The following is a 23,265-nucleotide window of genomic DNA, read 5'->3' as shown; positions in this document are numbered from 1 at the left end:
TACATCCTTGATTCCAAAAAATGTTGCGATGTTGTCTAAGATGTAAATAAAAAGAATGGTATTGGCCAATCCATTGTGACATATTTTCAACTAAAAACTGTATATTTTATGTGCAAACTGATAAACTTTTGTGACTGTAAATATACATATTTTTAATTGCAAATTTTATGCATTCTGTTTTTATTTATATTTTACACAGCATCTTAACTTTTTGGAAATCAGGGTTGTTATATCTTTGAATGTATTCACATGTCTATAAGATGTATTTAAACATATATATGTAATTATCGCTACATTTTGAAGATAAAGATGTTGACTTGTGTGATGAAAAAATGACAAATGTTTTGTCATTGCTTTTAAGAATAATTTTATTAGGGTTCTCTTTATGAAGCAAAAGTGAAACTTTACAAAATACTTTCATATTGTTTTTATGACATTCCTTAGGAAGTAAACCTTTCTGAATAATGATATACGTTTCCAGTATCTACACACATTGTATAAAGATTGTATCTAAATTACATGCAGCCACAGTGATGGCTTTAGCTTTTAATACTGATTTAACATGTTGTAGCTGCCAGCTGATGGAACCTCATTTTGTGAGAGAGGCTGCAGAGAGCCATGTCGAAGCTGAGTAAACATTTTTATACTTTAACTCACAGGAAGGTAAATCATTTTCAGGGCATTAAAACATCACAGAGGGAGGCACAAGAACAACCAAATGAACAGCAGAGAAAAGTGTCAATAAAACAACAGACTTGTTTATACATTCAGTTTAAGATAAATATTTTGTTTACATAAAAGAAACATCACTGGATGATTGCAGATGGTGCAAAACTGGACTGCCATTCAATATTTAGCTTAACATTGTATCTTGTTAAAGAAAGTTATATCAACATTTAGCACACAAAAAGCATCAAATGTCTCATAAAAGAGATGGAACCCAAATTTGGTAATTATGGGAATCATATATGATGTTTTATAATTATTTATATAACTATGCAGGTCAAAATACTAATTAACAAATCAAATCATTTAGATCTATCACCATAATAAAGTTTCTGCTTATGTTCTCTGGTCCTTTGCTGTATCACAAATGGCAGTGAAGATATTTGATTTTTTTTTTTTTTTGACAGAAATCAACATGCAACTATACAGTGAAGTGGCTCTCAACAGTCTGCCATCAAAGTTCAAGAGAGTGCAGGTTTTCAGTCAAAAAAATAAAAGCACACTCTAGCAGCTAATGCCACTGTTTATCATGAGAAGACTTTAAGATATTCATTCATTTAGCTACAAATGTGATATTTAAGTTTAACCCTGATCCTTACTGTGACTGAAGGGTTTAATAAACAAACAAATAAATAAATAACTAAATACATAAAAAGACCACAGTAAAGCAATGACATAGTTAGAGTACATCTCCCTATGAGATGAACAGGCCATAACAATCAACAGTTAAGATAATATCAATACTATGAATAATGTAACACAATGTTATAATGTTATTGAATAATGCGAGTCATTAATGATAACCTATTTTAATTTTCATATGAGTCATCTGAGCTGAGACACTTCAAAAGTTCAACAGGCTACGCTACATCATCTGTGATAAAAGGAGTTCAAGATACTACATTTTACTTTAGCATCAACATAGTGCATATATACATAGTGAGTAAATTAAAATGCACATTCTACGAGATAGTGTGTTGTTTTGTCAGTTGAAACCTACAGTATGTCTGATTCATTTACCTGCTAATTGATGGTTCTTTAATCGTGAGGCTAAACTCTCAGCTCAGTACAATTATCATTCTTTAATTTGACCACTGAGGCCTCTGAGGAAAGTTTGTAGCTGATCTTTCTGAAGTTCCTGCTGCAATATATTATTGTGAATGTACATGGGATCTGTGTTTGTAAAATGTCATGAGATTTGAGAATCTTCTTTGGAAAGTTCCCATCAGTTCCTTCTTTCTGGCTGAAGGAGTGCATAAAGCAGAGTTTGAATGAAAACTTACAGACATAGCTGACAACCACTGGCCCTGTTCATCCTGTGCTGGAGACGGTGAGAGTGGGATGATGAGAGGAGCCGTAGGATGAAGGCCGCCACTAGAAGGGCGTGTCCATCTGGCTGCATTTGGCAGCAGGCGACACCACGCCGTAGCTCCGCTCCTGCCATCTCAGCCACTGCATGTGGACCTCCTTTTGGACCTGTCGAACATGTACAAATACACAAATAATTTGCTTTCAAACTGGCAAAACTACACGGTTGCAACTCATAAATTAAGTTTTGAGAAGATATACACTTTATCTGTCAAGAATAAATCACATTTTAGCTAGTTATCTTAGCTTAGCACAAAGATGAAGGGAAACAGCTATCCTGACGCTGTCCAATTATAACAAAATCTGTCTACCAGCAACCCCAAACATCATGAAATATATTTTTCAATTTGCACAAAGATGAAAATGTTAGAATGACAGTTTGATGATTTATGGGGAGCCATGTGCCACATAATTTCTTGGCCAGGAGTGGTGGTTCTTGGAGCCCACATACATGTAGGGGTTTTTTTTACACTATGGTGTTTGTACAGATACATACATATAAGATATATTGTATAACATTGTGTTAATGAGTGAGGTTTAGGTGTTGCTAGTAGGTGGAATTTGTAACCTCCGGACAGAGCCAGGCTAACTTTTCCCCCTTTTACTAACACTTTAAGTTTAGCTAACTGGCTGACATAAAAGTGATATCAATCTTCTCATCTAACTCTCTGAAATAAAGTTTAAAAAAGCCTATTTCCCAAAATAATAAAATAGTTTTCCCAAAAACTATTTCTGTAAACTTCAAAAACAGGACCAAAAACCTTCTACTTTCAAATTCAATAATTTGATCCCCTTGCATCACACAAGTAATTTCATATGGAATTTATTCAGCATGTCATTGAGGTATCGGTGAAATCTATGAAGCATTTGAAACCATAAGTATGTCCTGGCACCATAACACTATTCACTAAACCACAACTGTAATCAGTTGTTTTAATCCCTAAGAGGATACAGATGTAAATTCCATTAGTCTATATGATAATTGAGTGACTTCCAAGTACCGCCCACGAGGCCCTAAAGCACCAAACAGATGAACATCTGTTTAGAGTTATTGCGTACCGAGTATTAAACACAAGCTTTGTGGCTGGCCTCACATTATTCTTGGTGCTTATAAGAGTACTTGGAGTCCTTTTCTCCTGCTATGAGGGGAGGAGAAGTGCAAATCATTTTCCTTTAAACCATTGACAATTCAAAACCACTCATCCCTCAGTGGTATGTGATCGGGGATAACAGCTTTATTATGCAACAGAGAGCTGTAAATTATCTGCGTGCTTTGTTGAATGCAACGCTTGAGTGATGTGGCTTGTACTGACCTCTTGATTGAGAAAGCAATAGAGAATCGCTACAAGGAGCCCCTGTAAGAGAGAGAGAGGTTTAATCAACATTTGGTCCGTACCATTCAAAGGTTATTCATGTGAAGATAGCTTAAATATCAGGCGACAAATGAGAGCTAAAGAAGTAAAAATAGGTCAGGAGAATCGATTATACTTCTCTCTCACAGCCAGCAAACAAGAGTTGAATAATAAATAGTTCTCTCAAACGTTGAATGCCTTCAGCCATGTATAATCTAAAGGCGAAAGGTGTAAATTCTGCTGTCTTTCCTTCACATCTTCATACTCAATCAAGAATCAATTTTGTCCTACTTGTTTCACCTCTTTTATAAACAAAGTCTGGTTTTCAGCTATTTGGCTATTTTATTACTGGAATATTTCATACCTCTTTGATGCAAACACTTCAACCATGAATTCCCTTTCTTTAAAGAGATAAATTCAAAGAGTCCTCAAAGAGCTATCATTCACAAAGTTTAATGAAAAGAGCAGTTCATGAAATACACAGCCTCTTAGTTCGTTGGCTTGGGTCAAGGCTTATAAAACTCTATTTATTATGATTTTGCGATTAGTTGATGGAGTAAATGAATGGGAGTGACTGTGTATAGTCATTTATTTTTGAAAATGTTTAAACAAACATGACAAACAGTACAAAGAAAAAATAGATAATAAAATAAATATTTAAAAAATAAATTAAAGAAAATAAAATCCTGCCAGTTCATGGAGCAAGTGCATGTAGAATTCAGTCTACATAGCTTCTATAATGTAAACAATTTAGGAACTAAGTCTTGACCATGTCTAAAAAAAAGTCGAAATGTCGAGAATAATCGTGAGAATAAGATAATTGTTAGAATAATAATAAATAACAATAAAATTGATTGTTCCCGTGTCAATAAGTCATTAAAGGAACATTGTTTTAGAGAAACGCACGTCTATCCGAACAGTTAGGTAGACTGCAAGCTACAACCTGATTTTCATCAATGTCATAAAATGAGTGATAACCACAATATTTAAGGATTTAGTCGCACTAAAATCCCCCTACACATTAATGAGTTATTCTTGACAGTAGCTACCACAAATATTGTTGCTTTTATGTAATTTATGTGAATTTTTTAAGACATATTGAGAAAAAATCAGGTTATAGATTGCAGTCGACTTAACCAAACTCAAAAAGTTGACTTTAATTTTAATTTCAATTTTTTTCTTGACATTGTATATCAACTTCATTCTCGTCATTTCGACTTTTTTCTCGAAGTGCATAATTCATTTTTTTTGTTCCTCCTCTCATTATTTTTTTCTCCTACCTGGCCCTAAGCCTCTTACATAGAGCACCCAATACACAAAACAGTTGCTAATAAAGCAAAACTTGATTTTTTTGAAGCAGACACAACACAGAACATCACATTAAAAGACAGTTTGGTAAATCTAATTCCCAGGTTGAGACCTCTCTTGCCTGATATGTTCAACAAACAACCCCCAGATGTTGGGGACCCTTGAAGAGAACCTTGGGGTGGGCATCAGACAGGGTGTAATTTCTTCAAAATAAAGGCAGGAAACAATGTAATTTAGCCATTTTCTAAAGCAAGGAGAAGAAACTGATTTTCACTCCCTTAGGATCTTAACCTGACATTTGACCTCTTCCTGTTCATCAAACCTGGCCCTGGACCTCTTTTCTAACCTTAAGTTGTCTTTTATTTTTTATATTCACTCTTAAAAGGTGACATTCTGGGTATGGGTTGGTGAGTTTTCATGGTATTTGAGCATTTACATTATATTTCTGTCAGAACATTGAGTGTTTATAAATGTGTGTGTATGTACCTGGAAGGATCCCATGCAGAGCTCGATACAGAGGCGCAGGTTAACATTGAAGTAGTCAGGCAGAAAATTGAAGACCATGTAGTGAGTCCCAAACAAAGGGATGAGGAGGAGTGTGGATTTAGTCAGGCGTCTGTTGCAGCAGAAGGAAAGAAACAAGATGCAGGAGGTGAAGCTACCTTTAGGGAGTCATTCAGTGCACGTCTAATCTGAATGCTGCTCCAGACAGCGTCATGCATGCAAGCACGCTAATTACCAGACACCAATCCAGAGGGCGCCTGTGCATCATCCTGTACATGTCTATGAGGGGAAAGGTAGAAGCAGGTGCAGCACTTAAAGTGAGGATAATAAAATGTGAGTGCAGAGGAATCTTTTTTTGTGTGTGTAGGGAAAAAATGAATTTACCTGGTGCACTGAGGTCAAGCATCACACAACCAACAGACCTTTGGTATGGCTTTTATAAGATCCAGACATGCATGATGTCCCTGAACACTTTTAGCCAATTAGTGAGTCTATTTCAATTAGAAAGTCTGATTCTGGGGAGTGGAGAGGTAGACGTGGCCAGACTGATTAGTTTGAGATCTCAGTAGTGACTGAATGAATTAAACATAGCATACTTTTGTATATCAAAGTTTTCACATCACTTGCATCTCATACTACATCAAAGTGTAAACTCATTAGAGTGAACAAAATATCTGAAAATGACTCCATAAACCTGAAAAAGTAGTTCAAGACAAACAAGTCCGGCAGACACATCTTTGAAAAAACAAGGAAAAAGATGAAAGCTAAATTTGATAAAAGCAATAAATGCAGTAATGACTGGAGTAGGAGATACTGTATCACTGCTGCTGTGTTTAGTCTCTCATACTGTGTCTACGTCCAAAGCATTACCTGTACTGAGACGAGTTATTGAAGTGGATCAGCCGAGGATTGAGCTTCTGTATCAGGATTCTGATGATATTCATGAGGAGAATAAAATTGACCTGTTGATTGAAAAAGGCAAGAATTAAAAATTAAGAATAAAAATGTCCAGCTCTCATAAAGTAACACCTTTACTGGACTTATGCCTTCTGCACAGCAACGTGATTATTGATGGTCATGGCAACATTATGGGCAGCCAAGTGTGTAACTGACTGGGACAGGTGTGAGGGAAGTAATTGACACTCTATTCTAACATGCACAAAATATATTTTTTTCAAACCATTTCTCAGAAGCCATCTCCAAAACCTAGTAATCATAGTAAAAGTGAGCTCCAAGATTATTGGAGTTCAGCAGAAGGACTTGGGCACAATTTGAGAGAAACAGGTGGCTGAGAAAATCAGAAAGAAATTATCAGCCAACAAGATAACATTCTTTCTATCTGATGCCTTCAGGCCGACGTTTCAACATGCCCTTACAGAGAATAAATTGATAATAAGTCTTATTAAGCCTTTGAAGCCCTTACTTATTTTAAGACCATTGTTTTAGAGTTGTTCCTTCTGCTAGTTTTATATGTTTTTTATTCAAATGTTTTTCTTTTAAGATTCTTGTCCCTCCTACCTCCCATGCCCCAAATGTTTCCTTTAACTTTTTTATTGACTCAATTTATTAATTGTCTGTTGTATGTATGGGTGTACAGAGAAAGCTGCAAATGAATTGCCCAGGTTGAGACCTCTCTTGCCTGATATGTTCAACAAACAACCCCTAGATGTTAAGAACCTTGGGGTGGGCATCAGACAGGGTGTAATTTCTTCAAAATAGAGGCAGGAAACAATGTAATTTAGCCATTTTCTAAAGCAAGGAGAAGAAACTGATTTTCACTCCCTTAGGATCTTAACCTGGCCATTGACCTCTTCCTGTTCATCAAACCTGGCCCTGGACATCTTTTCTAACCTTAAGTTGTCTTTTATTTTTTATATTCACTCTTAAAAGGTGACATTCTGGGTATGGGTTGATGAGTTTTCATGGTATTTGAGCATGTACATTATAAGCTGCAAATGAATTACCCCCTTGGGGATAAATAAAATTGTCTAATTCTGATTCTAAAAGAAAGTAAACAATTCTTTGATGAAAAATCTGTAATGAAGCTCTGAAGTTCAGTCAGGAGGACTATATTTTGCATACTCAGGCTTGTACTTTTATTCTCATACATTCTGCCCTTCACTCCTCTCACACACACTCACTCTGGCATTGTCTGGCGCTGTCAGTCATGATTTCACCTGCTCGTCTCATCTATTCAGTAGCTATCATGCTGCTGCTGCCTCTTTTTTTGCATCTCCCCATCACTGCCTAGTCTTTGCAGACTCATCATCCTCATCAGTCCCAGCAGGATCATCAGCCACCACCTCCATGTCTCCACTCCGTGCTGCTGTTCCTTTCTGAAACCTTTCAATTAACAATATTTCCCTGGAGTTGAAGACTTTGTGTCAAGACTTAATTATCATGTATCATCTATTATAATAATTCTAATTAATTATCTTTACTTCATTTACTTGTCTCTCCTGATTGAAATGTGTTAGGTGCATAATAAACAGTCTTTCATTTTGTTTGTTTGAGCACAATGGCAGCATTTACCGCAATAGACGCAACAATCGGTCCCTTGATGATCCACCAATAGGGCGAGTCCTCGTTGATGTCCCAACATCTATAAAGGAAGACATTTTGAAATGTAAACATTTTTGCATATATTTTCTATTATTTTTCATTTCATTTTACATGTTCATTCCATTTATCTATTATCTATTCCATTTATATATATATATATATATATATATATATATATATATATATATATATACACTACCGGTCAAAAGTTTTAGAACACCCCAATTTTTCCAGTTTTTTATTGAAATTCAAGCAGTTCAAGTCAAATGAACAGCTTGAAAGGGTACAAAGGTAAGTGGTGAACTGCCAGAGGTAAATAAAAAAAGGTAAGCTTAACCAAAACTGAAAAATAATGTACATTTCAGAATTATACAAGTAGGCCTTTTTTCAGGGAACAAGAAGTGGGTTAACAACTTAGCTCTATGGAGTCTTGGGCTATTTTGTCCATTTTTTTATTCTTTTCATGTCTTTGTAAGTCATTTTGTGTCTTTTTTTTTTTGGTCATTTTGTGTCTTTTTTTTGTCATTTTGTGTCTTTTGGTGTCTTTTTTGTCATTTTGTGTCTTTTTTTAGTCCTTTAGTCCAACATAAAATGTGATTTTGAATCTTTTTTTACTTTCAAAACACTATCATGCTCAATAAAGAACTTTAAATGTTGCAAATGTGCATTAATTTCAGAGTACACTGAAACATTAAACTGCATAATTTTCAATTAAATTCTGGAAAAGTTGGTGTGTTCTAAAACTTTTGACCAGTAGTGTATATACCTATAGGTATATATAACAATGGAAAATGGCTAGATGTCAGCTCTTAAATTAAACTCGTGTGAGCTATTTTTGTTGTTATCATATTTGTCCAAAAAGGCATTAAAATGATCAATTAATTGAAGAAAACAAGGGTGGTTTAATATTTTCCTGACTGTATGTATGTATATATATAAATGCTATAGATTGAGGTTATACTGGTAATTAAGTCTGTCACAGTGAACTGTATGATAACTGTGCTTGTGAATATAGAAGCTGAAGTGGAAGTAAATACAAACTCTGTGTCCTCAAAATAAACCCTGGATCCTATCCACAGGACGATGAACAGCACGGGTACGCCTGTGGAAAAAAAGCTAAATTAATGTCAGTGAGATGCAATCAACAAACACCAAGTTGGTTGATTTATAATCAGACTGTTACCAGTGTGTGATCCTGTTAAATTGTTTCTTTATATTTTACAATATCTGTATTTATCTGTAAATGGAATATTTTAGAGGCTTTACGGACGATTAACTAAAGTATGGTCTCTTCAATTTCCTGCCTTGCAACCACTGACAAATTCCTGTATATTCAATGTGCTTGTGGCATGTTAAGTGGCAGAACATTCAATCAGCAGACATAATCAAATACATTAGTATCGACTGCCACAGGGATGTAAACATTAATTCGGTTTGTTTGGAAATTACAGATGATGCCCCCGAGCCAGGAGAGTTTCAGGCTTTATTAAAAAAAATAATATGTTGGAGATGTTGGCCGATGGCAGTCTGTCGGCTTCTTGTTGTCCCTGAACACAACAGTGAAGCTCCTTTGAAGCACAGAGCTGCAATAAATACCGTAAATACTGTTCAGCTCAATAAGGTTGAAAGGTTTGTCCCAAACAGTGCTGGAGGAAAACATTCTGAACTGTCAAATTAATAAAAAAAACAACCTAAAAATCTATTTTCTAAGATCAACTTCACTCATTCTGCACCAAATGTACTGGCTGCATAAACAGAATAAACAGCAGTTTTTTTGTCTTGCAAACTTTTCAGGCAATTTGCATAAATAACTGTTATTGTTGCAGATTTAAGCATGTCACTTTCCCTTTCTCTCTATAAGTGTAACACACCTTGAGCCAACATACAAACATTATAAATGCTTTCTAAGCCCCCTTGTTTTGTAATCCTTGCAGCTATTATCCATGTTTAAGAAATATCCTACTTTATTCTCCATCTTTTTATAAGACAGGATACAGAATTTTTGGGGTATCTCAAAATAAATCCAATCTCATCATAACACATGTGGAGAAACTATTCAACGTCTCTCACCCCATCCCAGCAGGCTGAAGCCCCAGAGGCACCGACGGCTGTGATAAAAGGATGAAAGCAGCAGGGAATTGAGATAGAGCGCCTCCACCAGGAGCCAGAAAAAATTGGACATTACACAGTAGTGACAGAAGACCACAGAGGCCTTACAGGCAAACTGGACGGAAAAAAACAAGAAGGAAAAGAACAAAAGTGAATTGTAAGGGAGGGTTAATATGAGAGATCACAGAGATGGGGAATCTGCCCATAGGAATTTATTAAAACAACCAAGAAGCTCATTATCTTACTGTGGAAAGGGTACAGTGGTTGGTGTCGTCGTTGGAGAACAGAGTTGCATCCTTTATGAAGACTGACACAGATTTCAGGATAAACGTGATGAAGAGCTGAATGTGAATGAAGTTCCTCGCACAGCGCAGCCTCCTGTTGAAAAATCAGGTGAAATATAGGTTGTAAATATATTAATAGTGAAGCCTTATTCACAGAAGTATCTGAATACACTGTAAAAAATGTCTGTAGATATTACAGTGAAAAACTGCTAAACCATGACAGTAAAAGACAGATAATATCTTTAATTTATGAAGCATTTATAAAGATTTTCTTGTCAATCATATTGCAAAACAGCGTTTCTTTTGATGGAAAAACGTTTTATTTTTTACGGTAAAATATGCAATAAAATGGCAATCTTTTATGTGAAATCAACAGTGCTAATATCCTTTTACCGTAATATTGGAAAAAGTTGCACCTTATTTATTACGGTAAAGTTCTGGCAACCACAGCTGCCAGTTTTTTACTGTAAAAACAACAGTTGTTTAGAGTGATGGTTGCTGTTTTTTCTTAATGAAAACATACATCAGGATACATAAAGTATCAGAAAAACAAAACACGACAGAATCATCTGATTGAGCAAATACACATACAGTAAGGCCAAAAATAAATAAATAAATATAGTTATTTATAGAAAATAATAATAACAATAATAATGTCAAACAACAGAATTAAGAAAAAACTTTAAAATGAATAAAAATATCACTATCATTCCATCATCTATAGCAGGTCCACCTATTTGACAAAAAAAATAATTCATTAAAATATATATTTTTTTAAATGACTCAACCCCAAATCCCACCTCCTCCTCACTATTCCCACCCAGGACTGCTGTCATGTCTGGTTTCTCCTGCAAGATAGGAGATTAAAGTTTGCCAGATTTTGTTAAACTCTTTACGTTTTTCATGAATTCATCTAAATTCTTTCAAGGTGAAATATATCCACCAATGGTGAAATATATGTAATAAAATGTACTGTAGTGGTGTCTGGTGTGCAAAAAAATATCAAAGAAAGACTGTTTAGGGAAAAATTCAGCCAGATGGTTAAAATAAGTTCTGCTTTACAAAACATTGTTACACATTAAATTACAGCTATAATGTTTATAATTGGAATAGGGCCAAAAAGTCAGACAATATAAAAATGCATTAGAAAAGAAAACTAAACCAGTTTGCAATAAATAAAAGCATTAAAATGTACAATAGGAACAAAAACAATAAATACTAATTGGAGATAGGGTACTATCATTTCAATGATATTTCTTGATAAACAGATTTATAGAACCACAGATGAGCTGGACAAAGAAAAAAACTAAATATTAATTAAAGGTTTTATATTTCTACACACTTCTACATCTTTTAATAAAGTAAAGATCAGAGCGGAGTGGCTGGGTGTGAGGAGACTCTTGACATCATGTTAGTGAGTTGCTAAGTGGATTATTGCACCTGTCATGTGTGTGTCAATGAGGGTCTAAATCCAACATGGAAAATATTGAAACTGATAGGTACGACGCAGTTAAAAGAGAAACATGTAAGGGATTATGGGGGGAAAGTTCTGTTAACACCAACACAACTGATTTCATTACAGTTATGTTCAGTTTTTTCTTTTGGTTTCAGGGTCAGTGGCTCTAAAAATGACTTCTCACAACACCGTTATCCTCTTCTTTAAAGTAAAAGTTTGCTCTCTAGGTGAGTTAGATGAGAAGATCAATACCTTCAATAGGGCATCATTGTCATATACCACTTATATTATACTGTGTATATCTCTGCATATATTTAAATATATTTATTAACTGATGTTCATACCATTACATGCAACAACCTATTTCACTTATTCAACATAAAATGTATATATATTTTATGTGCAATATCTGTAAAATGCAAAGTACTTTCAGGAAAACAAACAAACAAAAAAAATTTAAATAATAAATGCCAAATAGCAGAAATGTATGTATATGATGTGTATAGAATGTATGTTTATGTCTTATTGTTTATATTCTTATTCTGTTTTCCACATCTATGTGTCTGTATCTTTTGTTGCTGTGACAACTAAATTTTCCCACTGCGGGATAAATAAAGTAAAATCTCTTCTTTTCTCTCCTCTTCTCTCCTCTTCTGTCCTCTTCTCTCATCTTCTCTCATCTTTTCTTATCTTTTCTTATCTTATCTTATCTTATCTTATCTTATCTTATCTTATCTTATCTTATCTTATCTTATCTTATCAATGTGTTAGAGCTTAAGGCTGAAACAAAGCCCCTAAACTGAGTGAGTATCAGGCATTTAATCAGACCCAGAACTTAGAGTGCCTTGGAATAAACTTAATTTGTTTATAGAACAACATTATTGTTTTACTTGCTATTGCTCGGCTCTCTCGGGTGAAGGGAATGGTCTTAAGTTTTCCAAAATGTGCTGTTTACAGATGAATCAAAAGTGTGTCTGTCTAATTTAGATGTCATCTGTTCCTACCTGAAGAACAACAGGATCAACACAGCAACAGCCAGCACCGCTAGAGAGATGCTGTAGCCGACGGTGTATATCACCTTCACTGTGGCAAAGTATGACTGCTCTGTCTGAAAGCAAAAAGACAGAAGATGTGACGTTACACTCCAATGTCCAGGCTTTAAAAAAAAACCATGTCAGGCCTCAAAATGAATGTAATGTCTCAAAATGAGACCAAATTGCAGGTAAGCTCAGGACTCAACTGTATTGAAGAAATGACTGCGAGAAAGCTTTCTCTGTGTTTGGAGTCTAATGGCAGCACGACTGGACCGAGACTACTGAATCGACTTAAAAGAGTGATATAAAAAGCTACTGTTGAGTACAATTAAACACCTTTCTTTTTGTGATAATGTCAGCTATTATCTGATGGGGCACATTCAATTCACTTACAGCCTTGAAAAAGTATTTTTACATCAAGGCCATTTAGGTTTGAATAGATTTTCTTTTCTACCCTTGAGACGTAGCGAGCCAGTGAGCAATATATTTGAGCCTAAACTACCCAGAAAATGAACAATAGAAGCTAAATGGGCAGCAGCTTCACTTCATTACAGTTTGACTGGCTTCACTGAAATTTACTTCTTAAAACATGCTACATTTTTGTTTTCTGATATATCTTGTTTGGTCTGTTGATTTCTGAAGTTGAAACTGTTGTGTATTTGTCTCTGTTTTATTAATTATTATCCTGTTGGTCATCTTGTTGCTTCTCCTGTCTTTACCTCAGTGCTCTCTTACTATTCTCCAGTTGGACACGTTTATACCTCGTGCCAGCAGTCCTCACCTCTGGAATGTCATCGTCCACACTGCAGGCGATGTGGTACGGTGGGAAAGCTCTGGACCAACCTCCGCTGGTGCAGTTACGGCTCACTGAACCTCAGGTCAAACATCGAGATATCAAAGAGTCAAACATGAAGACAGCTTTTTCCCCAGGGCTATCTCTGAACTGAACTCCACAAGGACAATTTACTGAACAATATCTGAGGACACATTTTTAAGCACAGCCCATGTAAAAAGTCCATTTTGTTTTATTTTATTTATTTATTCTATTTTTATTTTCTATTTTTTTCCATGTATGTATATATATATATTTTGAGTTTCTTATTTTGCACCAATGGGAGTTGCACTCCAATTTCGTTGTATATACAGTACAGGCCAAAAGTTTGGACACACCTTCTCATTCAATGTGTTTCCTTTATTTCCAAGACTATTGACATTGTAAATTCATCAAAACTATTAATGAACACATGTGGAATTATGTAATTAACAAAAAAGTGTGAAATAACTGAAAACATGTCTTATATTCTAGTAAACAAAGGGTGGTTACTTTGAGGAATCTAAAATACAAGACATGTTTTCAGTTATTTCACACTTTTTTTGTTAAGTACATAATTCCATATGTGTTTATTCATAGTTTTGATGCCTTCAGTGAGAATCTACAATGTAAATAGTCATGAAAATAAAGAAAAACGCATTGAATGAGATGGCTGTGTCCAAACTTTTGGCCTGTACTGTATACAATGACAATAAAGGCTATTCTATTCTAAGACATCATCTTCAGATCAGATTCACAAACTCGTCCAGAGAAAGAGATCAAATGTTTTTTGGTTTAGTCATTCTGGTCATTTAATTAAATTAGGACAAACTGTCATTTTTTCCAGACTTCTTCAATACAGCATGCTTTTTGTAAATTATGGTTCCATTTACAGGGCTCTCAAGTTCTGAACTCGCTGGGGGACGGGTGGGTGGGTAGCACCATTAAAACAGTAATACTGTACACATAAGATAAGGAGCTCCCACGTCTTCCAATGTGTGTTGGTCAGTCTGCAATCATGCATGTGCATCCTCTTCTTTGGAACATGACATTGTTGCAGCGGGATCACCTAAATCTTGCTATATTTCTTTTGTTTTGATGAGCCGGTGCTTGGCAGCTACTTCTGAAGTCTACAGGAAACCCACTTGATTCCTACCTGTTCCACAGTAAAAAAAAAAAAAAAGCAGCGGAAATTGGTGGGCCTTGTCCTAGTAATATCTCTGCGTGAGAAATACAAGGTGTGGTGAGTGAGCGTGTGAACAGGCCCCATGATTTTCAGTTTTTATTGTATTCATGCATATTTTATTTTGTTCGGGCAGTACATTTTACATTTTATTTTATTTATTTTTATCCCATTTTTAATTTATTTTATCTTATTGCATCTTACTGTTCTAGTGTTTACTACATCTCTTTGTATTGTGTTATGTATTTATTGTTTGTGCAGCACTTTGGAAACCTTGTGTTTGCTAAAATTGTGCTATATAAATAAAGTCGATTGGATTGGATTGGAATGTGTGAGACTTAAGAGCCCTGCGTTTAGAGCAAAATAGACAATAAAGCAATGAATGATAGATCTCTACAACATCAAACTGTGGTTTTATCTTTGACCCTTTCAGTGTTTTTTTCACTTCAACAGTCAACTGTAACAGTTTGGTCGACGTTTTCAGCATTCGGTTGTGCTTAAAGACACTAAGTTTTATCTGGGGTTTTTTTGCACCTTGCTAACCAAGAAAGGCAAAGAATGGGGAGACGCCTGCGAACTAATTCAGGCAGGCAACTCGAGCTGTGCTGCCATACACATAACATGCTCCACTCCTCATACATCCTCCACCAAAACCAACCTGGTCTCACAGGAATCCGTGAAATAGCCACGGATTCGCTTAACTCAAAATCCATGGAATAGCCACGGAATCACTCAAATTTCCGTGAAACTGACACGGATTTCGCTACAATGCAAGTTAATGACAGTCATATCCCGTGGCTATTCCAACATACAAAGTGATTATGCACATTCACTGAGTGAATATTTAAAAAATAAAACATATATTTCTCGCTAGAAAAGTGATCAAAATCCATTTTTATGCAGAAACTAAGTCAAAATATTGATTTTTTCACTAAAAATGAGAGAACTGTCCGCCATGTTTTTTGTTCTGACCGCCGGGACCTTAAAAGTCACGTGACTTGGAACAAACCAATAGCCACGGGATATGACTGTCATTAACTTGCATTGTAGCGAAATCTGTGTCAGTTTCACAGAAATTTGAGTTATTCCGTGGCTATTCCACGGATTTTGACTTAAGCCAATCCGTGGCTATTTCACGGATTCCTGTGAGACCAGGTTCACCAAAACACACCCTCTATCCAATCCAGCAGTCTATTGAAGATGAGAGTAATCCTCAGCTCTCCTTCTGCATCTGTATTGCCTCTTGCTATCTCAGCCCCACCACCACCCCAGCATCCACCTGTAGACTCTAACAGGGGGAATATACATATCCATCACTCCTCAACACCTCATGTAACTGCTTGAAGAGTGATGAGGCCGGAGTCTTGATGCCAAATCTAACATGTTCTGCTGCTCCAATAAACATTTATAAACGTGAGTTGTCTGACTGAACTGTAGAAGATTGCAAAAAGGCAAAGACTGTAGAATGCAAAGAAAGAAAAAGTCCAGATTCAAAACCATATTTGACAAATCAATGGGTGACTTCACGGTCTCCATACAGTCTATGGTTTAGACACTCTTTATCTTATATTTATCTTCACTCGCGGCCTGTTCACTGACACATAACACATGCCAGTGTAGTTCTTGTTTGCTCATTTTGTGAAACATTAGTATGGGTGTCGCAACATCCACACAAACCTGCTAATTTACCTGCAAAAAAAAAACTAATTTGATTTCAGTCTCCTGTGACACTCTATCAAGCCTGAGTACTGAGTCTAATTGACCAGCTATAAAAGAAAAAAAAACAACAAGTCAGTAAATGAATGACTGAACAAGCAAATAAATTAACACACTTTGTGAAATCATCAGGACCAAAAACACCCTTTGCTTTCATTCGAGAAACCATATAATTCCCCATGTGATCCTTCAGTCACCTGTGTTGTTCTTGAAGAGGGAGAAGACGGCAGGACACGCTCTTTGGACCGTTTCTCCAACGACTGCATGAGGCCAGCAGGCAACTGCATCCCAAAATGGCCAACAACCTTTTCAGAGAAGGAGAAATAAGCTAAGTATGTGTCCATTGGGGGAGAGCTTCAATAAACACACATTAGTATGCCCTGTCATACACAGCGGCCTGTATGCACACTGTTTAAATAAATACTCATGGAGATACAGAAGAGGTAAATGGGGTGTATCATGCACAATACCCTCAACAACATTCCTCAAAGCCATAACATCCGCCTCTGTGTAAATTGCATTAAGACAAGAATGAGGAAGTACTGTAGATCTCCAACCAAGACCTTTCTCTTGAGTTAGATTACATACATAAATCCTTATGTAACTATCCTTAATGGTCTCCTCTGCAGATGCATCACAGTGATGGATCACGCAGTAGGTTTTCATTCTGCAGCAGATGACGCCCCGACAACTGATGATTCTCTGTGGAGCATTTATTCCAGCCTAGACGCTTGTACTTAACGTGAACATTTGCGGTATATTTCATATCACATATTCAGCCAAGCACAGATTTACTATATAAGCCACTGCTGAAAGGGTGATCTTAAAATGGAAAACACACCTTCTGTGCTTCTGTTGCCGTGCTCTGCAATGTACTGAAGGCAGCGATGCTCCTCTTTCTCCAGCTGAAATATGTACTCGCATTCAGGGTGCAGGCTCGACAAAGCCTAGAGGTAGGAAAGAAGGAAGGAACGGAACAAAGGATGTGTTATTAGATATATACAGACATTTAAGAAGAGGCCACCAAGTCTGTAATTCCATGAAAAAGCATTTCATTTGTCAATTTCTAAAGGGCAGTGACCTGTTTTGCCTTTACCAGTAAATGCTACCCCGCTAAAAGAGTAACCTTTTGGCAAAATGCACCTCTTTCTATCTGTGGCATTTAGCAAAATGATCTTTCACTCTAGCACACAGAAAGGGGAAGCTCAGAAAATTCATTAAATGAGTTTGTCCCTGAGGACACAAGTGATTGTCTTGGCCTCCAACAACTCTGCCCTCCATTCATTTAGTGGCTCTCAGAGATGCTTCTGTTACTCTGCCAACGGTCATCCCTCCGTTTCCTGATGCCAAATAAAAACAGAACTAGATTTGCACTTGACTGACATTCAACTCGCACTAAAACAAATAAGAGACTTGTTTCGATGAGAGAAAAAGACAAATGTCCTGTAAGGTGGATGTTAGGAGGGTAAATCCTTGCAGGGGAATTCACTGATAATAATAATAATTTGATAATTATTCTACAGGCACTGCAGTTTAAGTTATGTGAAGGTTTTAAACATTAAGAATATATATCAAATTGGCATTTTTCCTGCTTCCTTTGTAAAGTAAATGTATCCGTGCTTGGTGTGACAATATCACAGCATTATCATCCATTTAAATATTTCAATGCAAATCGTATCCCTTGCTATACTTATAGAGTGCAGGAAAAAGTTTTTAGGAGTAGGAATATAGAGAACAGAGATGCGGGGTGTCAGCAAATTAGTTTGTAATTAAAGATTTAAAAATAACTCATGACTTGCTGATTGACAGGGCTCAGCAGGCAGAAATGTCGCTCCACCAGAAACATCTCTTAATGCACAGTAGGGCGCAGATTCTCAACATTGTACAGTTTTGTTCCGATAATTTTAATTCAAATATTCTCAAGTGGAAAAACTAATTGTCAACCATCCCTTCTAGTGTCAATATACCATTCAATTGCGGATCAACAGAAGCTTATCTATGTTCTCACTGATGAGGCTGGTAAGTGAAGTATCTTGCGTGAATGGGTAAAATTAAAGTGACATTTATTTTTTTACCTCAAGCTGCGGTAAAGCTAAGAGGTCTTGAATGTTAAGGTCAGAGCAGCAGGAAGGGTCAGATTTTGTTGGCAACACACTGTGTGTGTTTCTCTAAGTGCTACTAAGCACAGTATCTATCTGCTTACTTTATATGCACCTTCACATTTATCAGAATAGAACAGTTTTATTTGTCATTGCACAAAAGTACAGTGAAATTAAAAAGAGCAGTTCTCGTTTTAGTGCAACCGAATACAATAATTTAAACATAGTAAAAAAAATATAAGAAATCCTATAGAAAAGCACAAGGTGGCGGTGGAGGGCAGCAGGTTCAGGATATTTACAGGGACATAATGGGATTGAAAATAAAATAAATATATTGCACTGTTGTTCCACAGTATTGAGATGTTTGTTGTGTTTGGCTGTTTTTTGGAGTCTCTACTCTGGTTTAAGAAGATAAGGATTAAAAAGAGACATACAACATAACATGTCACAGACACAGCAGTAATGTTAGTCCAGGATTCAGCTTAGTTCCATCACATTTTAACCAGAGGGATCTCTTAATGAAAAGAAACTTCAGAGGCTGAATTCCTCTGAGGCCACAAACACTCTCCCTCTGGAGAGTTTCTCACACTCACCAGCTTTCTGAGTGGCATCCAATAGGATGCGCTTGTTTTGTGTAATAAACATTTCCATTAAAAAGATCTATGAGTTTCTCTGAGGGCGAAACAGCAACATCTGCACCCGTACAAACCCACCTGGAGCCATTTCATGAAATTACATGACTGAGTACGCATAGCCTGGATGTAGCTTTTTATTATCATAATGATGTGCAAAAGATTTGAACTGAGTGAGAGTATGGTGCTATTAGAAAAACGAAATCACTTTGGAAATTGTGAATAAATACCAATCATGTAATAGCACTGCACAAACAGGATGTTTGTCCAGAATGCACAGATATACATTTTTAAACAAGAAGGGAGAATCTTGAGTTTCAGGGATATAGATTTATATTTAAACTTCTTAATTTCTTTAAGATAATGATTCATCTTCCCATAAAGTGTTAGTAGATGATACATCTAATCTTCTAATTCAATCCAGCTACAGTTGAAGGTACGACAAATATGATTTGTCCAATGTAAACACATTTATGTTGGCTTCTCCTCCCACACTTTACAACACAGGACACACTCACTCATGAAAGTGGTTCTCATCAGCAGGTAACAGTTAATCCGCATATTCATTCTTGTTAGGGAACTAGCTTTGTTGCTTGGCATTTCACTTTGCTGCATCTGTATTTTTGTTTTTATCATATTCATATTCCTTTAAACAGCCTCTAACAAGAAGCAGTGTGTTTTTGAGATTCTTATCAAAACCAAAGGAAGGATTAAAAGTGAAAATACAGCATATTCTGTCAAGAATAATGCTGAAATGCCTTGAAATTCAATTGGTAACATTTGAAAATAGAAATCAACAGGTGAAACATAACCATAGGTCAAATTGGTCTTCATTTGTGTTTCTCTAACGCAATCACTCATCTCGGCCCATTCTCCTCTTATTGTGTCTCAACTGTCAACTTGTAAACAATTTTCACACGGACGCACACAAATAAGTGTGTAAATAGTTCTTTGAAAAAAGCTGGAGATTGCATTTGTGCAGAATAACAAACCACTTCAACTATATTGAAGACACCTGGCTTATAGAATCAACACAATAAAGAAAACTAGTTCTAATGGAACACAATCTTCTTGACAGTTGGATGAAAAAAATGCATTTTGTTTTTTAAATTAAGAAGCAAACAAACATGGGACCTCTGAGCAGCATCTCTCCCTCCATCAATGAGGAACAGATGTGTCAGAAGCAACTTGCACAAATGGCTGCAAGTCATCTTTGTTCCTAATGCAATGCTAATAATTTAATGAGAGGTATCATTGTGCAATTTACGCAGCAATTACTGCTCTTCCTGTTCAAAGGCAGAGGAGGGACACTTTCAAAAAATGCTTTACATTACCACCTGCAGAGAAGCCAGAGTAAGTGTGCTTCAAGAAAGGACATGTATGCAGATTTAACTAAAGTATGGCTATGTTAATTCAGTGTTTGAGCATGGAATGAATGGTGACATACTTAGGGCATTTATATGCAAGACAGAAAGACATATGCATTCATGTTACCATAAAGTGCACTGCACGAAAGCATCAGCTCAACGGCAAGCTGTGTGTCAGATGGGGGTCATACACTACACATTGCTTCCCTGTCTATATGCAACGAGATGCTGTGAAGATTTTTTTTACTCTACATAAGAATGGCGTGCAGTTGCGAGGAAACGAGCAAAGCTCTGGAAGGCAGGGGGTGTGGAACAAAGCAACAGTCAAGACTGGGTGGCTAATGACATGCTCATGCATTTTAAAGGCATGATGAGATAAAGGGAGACACTACGTTGCATTAAAGAGACAAAAACAGAGATCTAGAGAGATGGGGGGTTGCATAAAGTAAGCCTGAATAATATGAGCCATGAAACTAAATGCAAAGCCAAAGGCCCCTTCACACTGCCAGGTTAGCGTGCAGTCTGCTGTAAAAATGTTCTCTGAGAGGTGAAGCCCATTATCCACTAACTACCCAAAAAGGGGCCATCGAATTGGGCTCACTTTGCAGATGTTGCCTTCTATTTTCGACAGCAAATGAGGCGCCCTTTTACACTGCTGCCACGGTACTGTGGCACAGGATAAAAATATAAAACGTTCAGTCAATCAGAAAGAGCACAAACACAGTCTCTGAAGTGCAGATATTGAAGGAATTGCTCGACATTTTGGGAAATATGATTATAAGTTTTGATGAGAATAATGATACCACTCTCTAACATCTGCATGCTAAATATGAAGCTGGGACCAACAACTAGTTAGCTTAGCCCAGCATAAAGACTAGGACAGGGAAACAGCTAGTCAGACTGTCCAAAGGTAACAAAATCTGTAAATCTAAAGCTAATTTGAAAATTATATCTCGTGCAAAAGTGTAAAAAGGACAAATTGTGTTTTTTACATTTGGTTTATGAGACGGACTACTTCTTGGCCTAACCAAAGCCCCCTCTTCAGCCAGTGAATACCTGTGGGGTGGACATGGAGGTGGTGTAAGTAACAAGTATCTAGGTGTTTACCTGGATAATAAGTTGGACTGGTCCCTAAACACTGACGCTCTCTACAAAAAAGGGGCAGAGCCTCTTTTTCTTAAGGAAGCTCAGATCTCTGGCCATCTGTAGTAAGATGCTGCAGATGTTTTATCAGTCTGTGGTGGTAGTGTGTTGTTTTATGCTGCAGTCTGCTGGGGAGGCAGCATCACACACAGAGATGAAGGCCTGTTAAGATGTTTGAGGCCATCTTGAAATACCCGGATCATCCGCTACACAAAACCTTTATGGACCAAAAAAACAGCAGTGGACGGCTCCTCAGATTCAAAAGATCCTTCTCTCCTACAGCCATCAGTCTGTCTCATTCTAACAAAGCTAACAGACTCACTGAATTTCCCCTCGGGGATAAAAAATAATAATTTTGGTTTTAGATTTTTTGATTGATTCTCATGCCAACTCTCAATCCCCTTGATTCAGTTTTGGACTTGTCAGAGACGTTTATAGGTATCACACAATGAGGGACGTGACAGTGCAGCGTTAACTGATGACTTGGGAGGAAAAACTAGGCAGAAACAAAAACGTTGGTTTGGCAAAACCAAAGTTTTGATCGATTAGCTAGCTGTTTCCTTCTGTTTTGAGTCTTTATTCGGCTGAATATAATGTTTTTAATATTTTTCAATGGTCACTATTTAACATTTAAAAATCCCATACCTTTCCGGACTCAAATTCCATACATCTTGGTAGATTTTCAGACTGTATTTGACACCAGAGTATAAATCTATAATGATACAGCTAGCCTTGCCTTGCTTTTACCCCTTACAGTCTGCAATCATACACATACATTTGAATTTTATTCCATTGTGTGATCTGATTGTTTTTAAATAAGTATACTGGATTTTATAAATAAATCAAACATAAATATTTTACTGTATTCTCTTTTTTTCCATACTTATCCAGAGCTGTAAATAAATAAAATCAAGTTCTACACTTGTTATTCCTTGTATGTGTTATGGGGGGTATAAACATGAGTGTGGAAGCCCTTTTAAATTTTTTCTCATCTAACTCTTGGAAAAAATACACGGTTGCCCATAAAGTTGGAATAAAATGTTTTTTCCTCTTTCCATGACAATGTGATTTATTCTTGACAGCTAAAGTGTATATCTTCTCAAATCTTTAATCAAATATATCAATATGAAAATTATGTCGGAAAACGAAAATATTCCAACTTTATGGGCGACCGTGTAATAACCCTATTTCTCAAAATGTCTATTTTTAAAGGGATGTTTGCAAATTTTGAACCACTTGTGTGTCATTGCAGTGTGCATAGTAATCTTGATGTCAAGTCCGCCAAGTTGACACAAAACGCAAAATGAGTCATGAGCACCGAGTGCTGGCAACACAGAGGGGAAGCCAAACACCATTCATCTGCATATATTACCCACACTGCAATCACACAAAGCTGGTTAAAAATTTGCCAAGCTTCCCTTTAAGTGAGAATCAGGCTGCTGGCCTTGTGGGTCTTAGTCAATGAGAATACAATGTAAACTTGGAAATGACAATTTTTTCCATCATGCTGCCAAAAATATGACCAAACCCACTCGAAAAACAAAGAAAATATGAAAATAGTCTTTCCCTTTTGAGTGGGTTTTGCTTATTTTGTGTGTGTATGTGTGTGTG

The 23,265-nt window shown here is 36.4% G+C and overlaps 1 protein-coding gene across 1 annotated transcript; it reads right to left on the bottom strand.

Moving 5' to 3' along the window:
• Window positions 1-377: 377 nt before the first annotated feature.
• ghrhrl (growth hormone releasing hormone receptor, like) lies at window positions 378-17,742 on the bottom strand. The gene is made up of 13 exons (XM_059340394.1): window positions 17,728-17,742; window positions 17,255-17,360; window positions 16,611-16,718; window positions 13,485-13,576; window positions 12,674-12,777; window positions 10,175-10,307; window positions 9,891-10,044; window positions 8,862-8,922; window positions 7,791-7,860; window positions 6,129-6,220; window positions 5,241-5,370; window positions 3,408-3,449; window positions 378-2,202 (listed from the first exon to the last, which is right to left on the bottom strand). The coding sequence occupies exons 1-13, from the start codon at window positions 17,740-17,742 to the stop codon at window positions 2,101-2,103; spliced, it is 1,209 nt and encodes a 402-aa protein (XP_059196377.1). The 3' UTR covers window positions 378-2,100.
• Between the last annotated feature and the right edge of the window lie 5,523 nt (window positions 17,743-23,265).

Source organism: Centropristis striata, chromosome 9, assembly GCF_030273125.1.
Source record: "Centropristis striata isolate RG_2023a ecotype Rhode Island chromosome 9, C.striata_1.0, whole genome shotgun sequence".
In the NCBI taxonomy this organism is placed as follows: domain Eukaryota; kingdom Metazoa; phylum Chordata; class Actinopteri; order Perciformes; family Serranidae; genus Centropristis; species Centropristis striata.
This window is presented reverse-complemented; position numbering and strand designations above follow the sequence as displayed.

Bases quoted from the DNA above. Each gene is read 5' to 3' on its own strand.
- ghrhrl (XM_059340394.1), bottom strand. The intron at 6,221-7,790 runs GTAAATGCTGCC...TTCAATCAACAG, and splicing joins CGATTGTTGCGTCTATTGCG to GTCAATTTTATTCTCCTCAT. The intron at 5,371-6,128 runs GTAATGCTTTGG...CTGCTGCAACAG, and splicing joins AATAACTCGTCTCAGTACAG to ACGCCTGACTAAATCCACAC.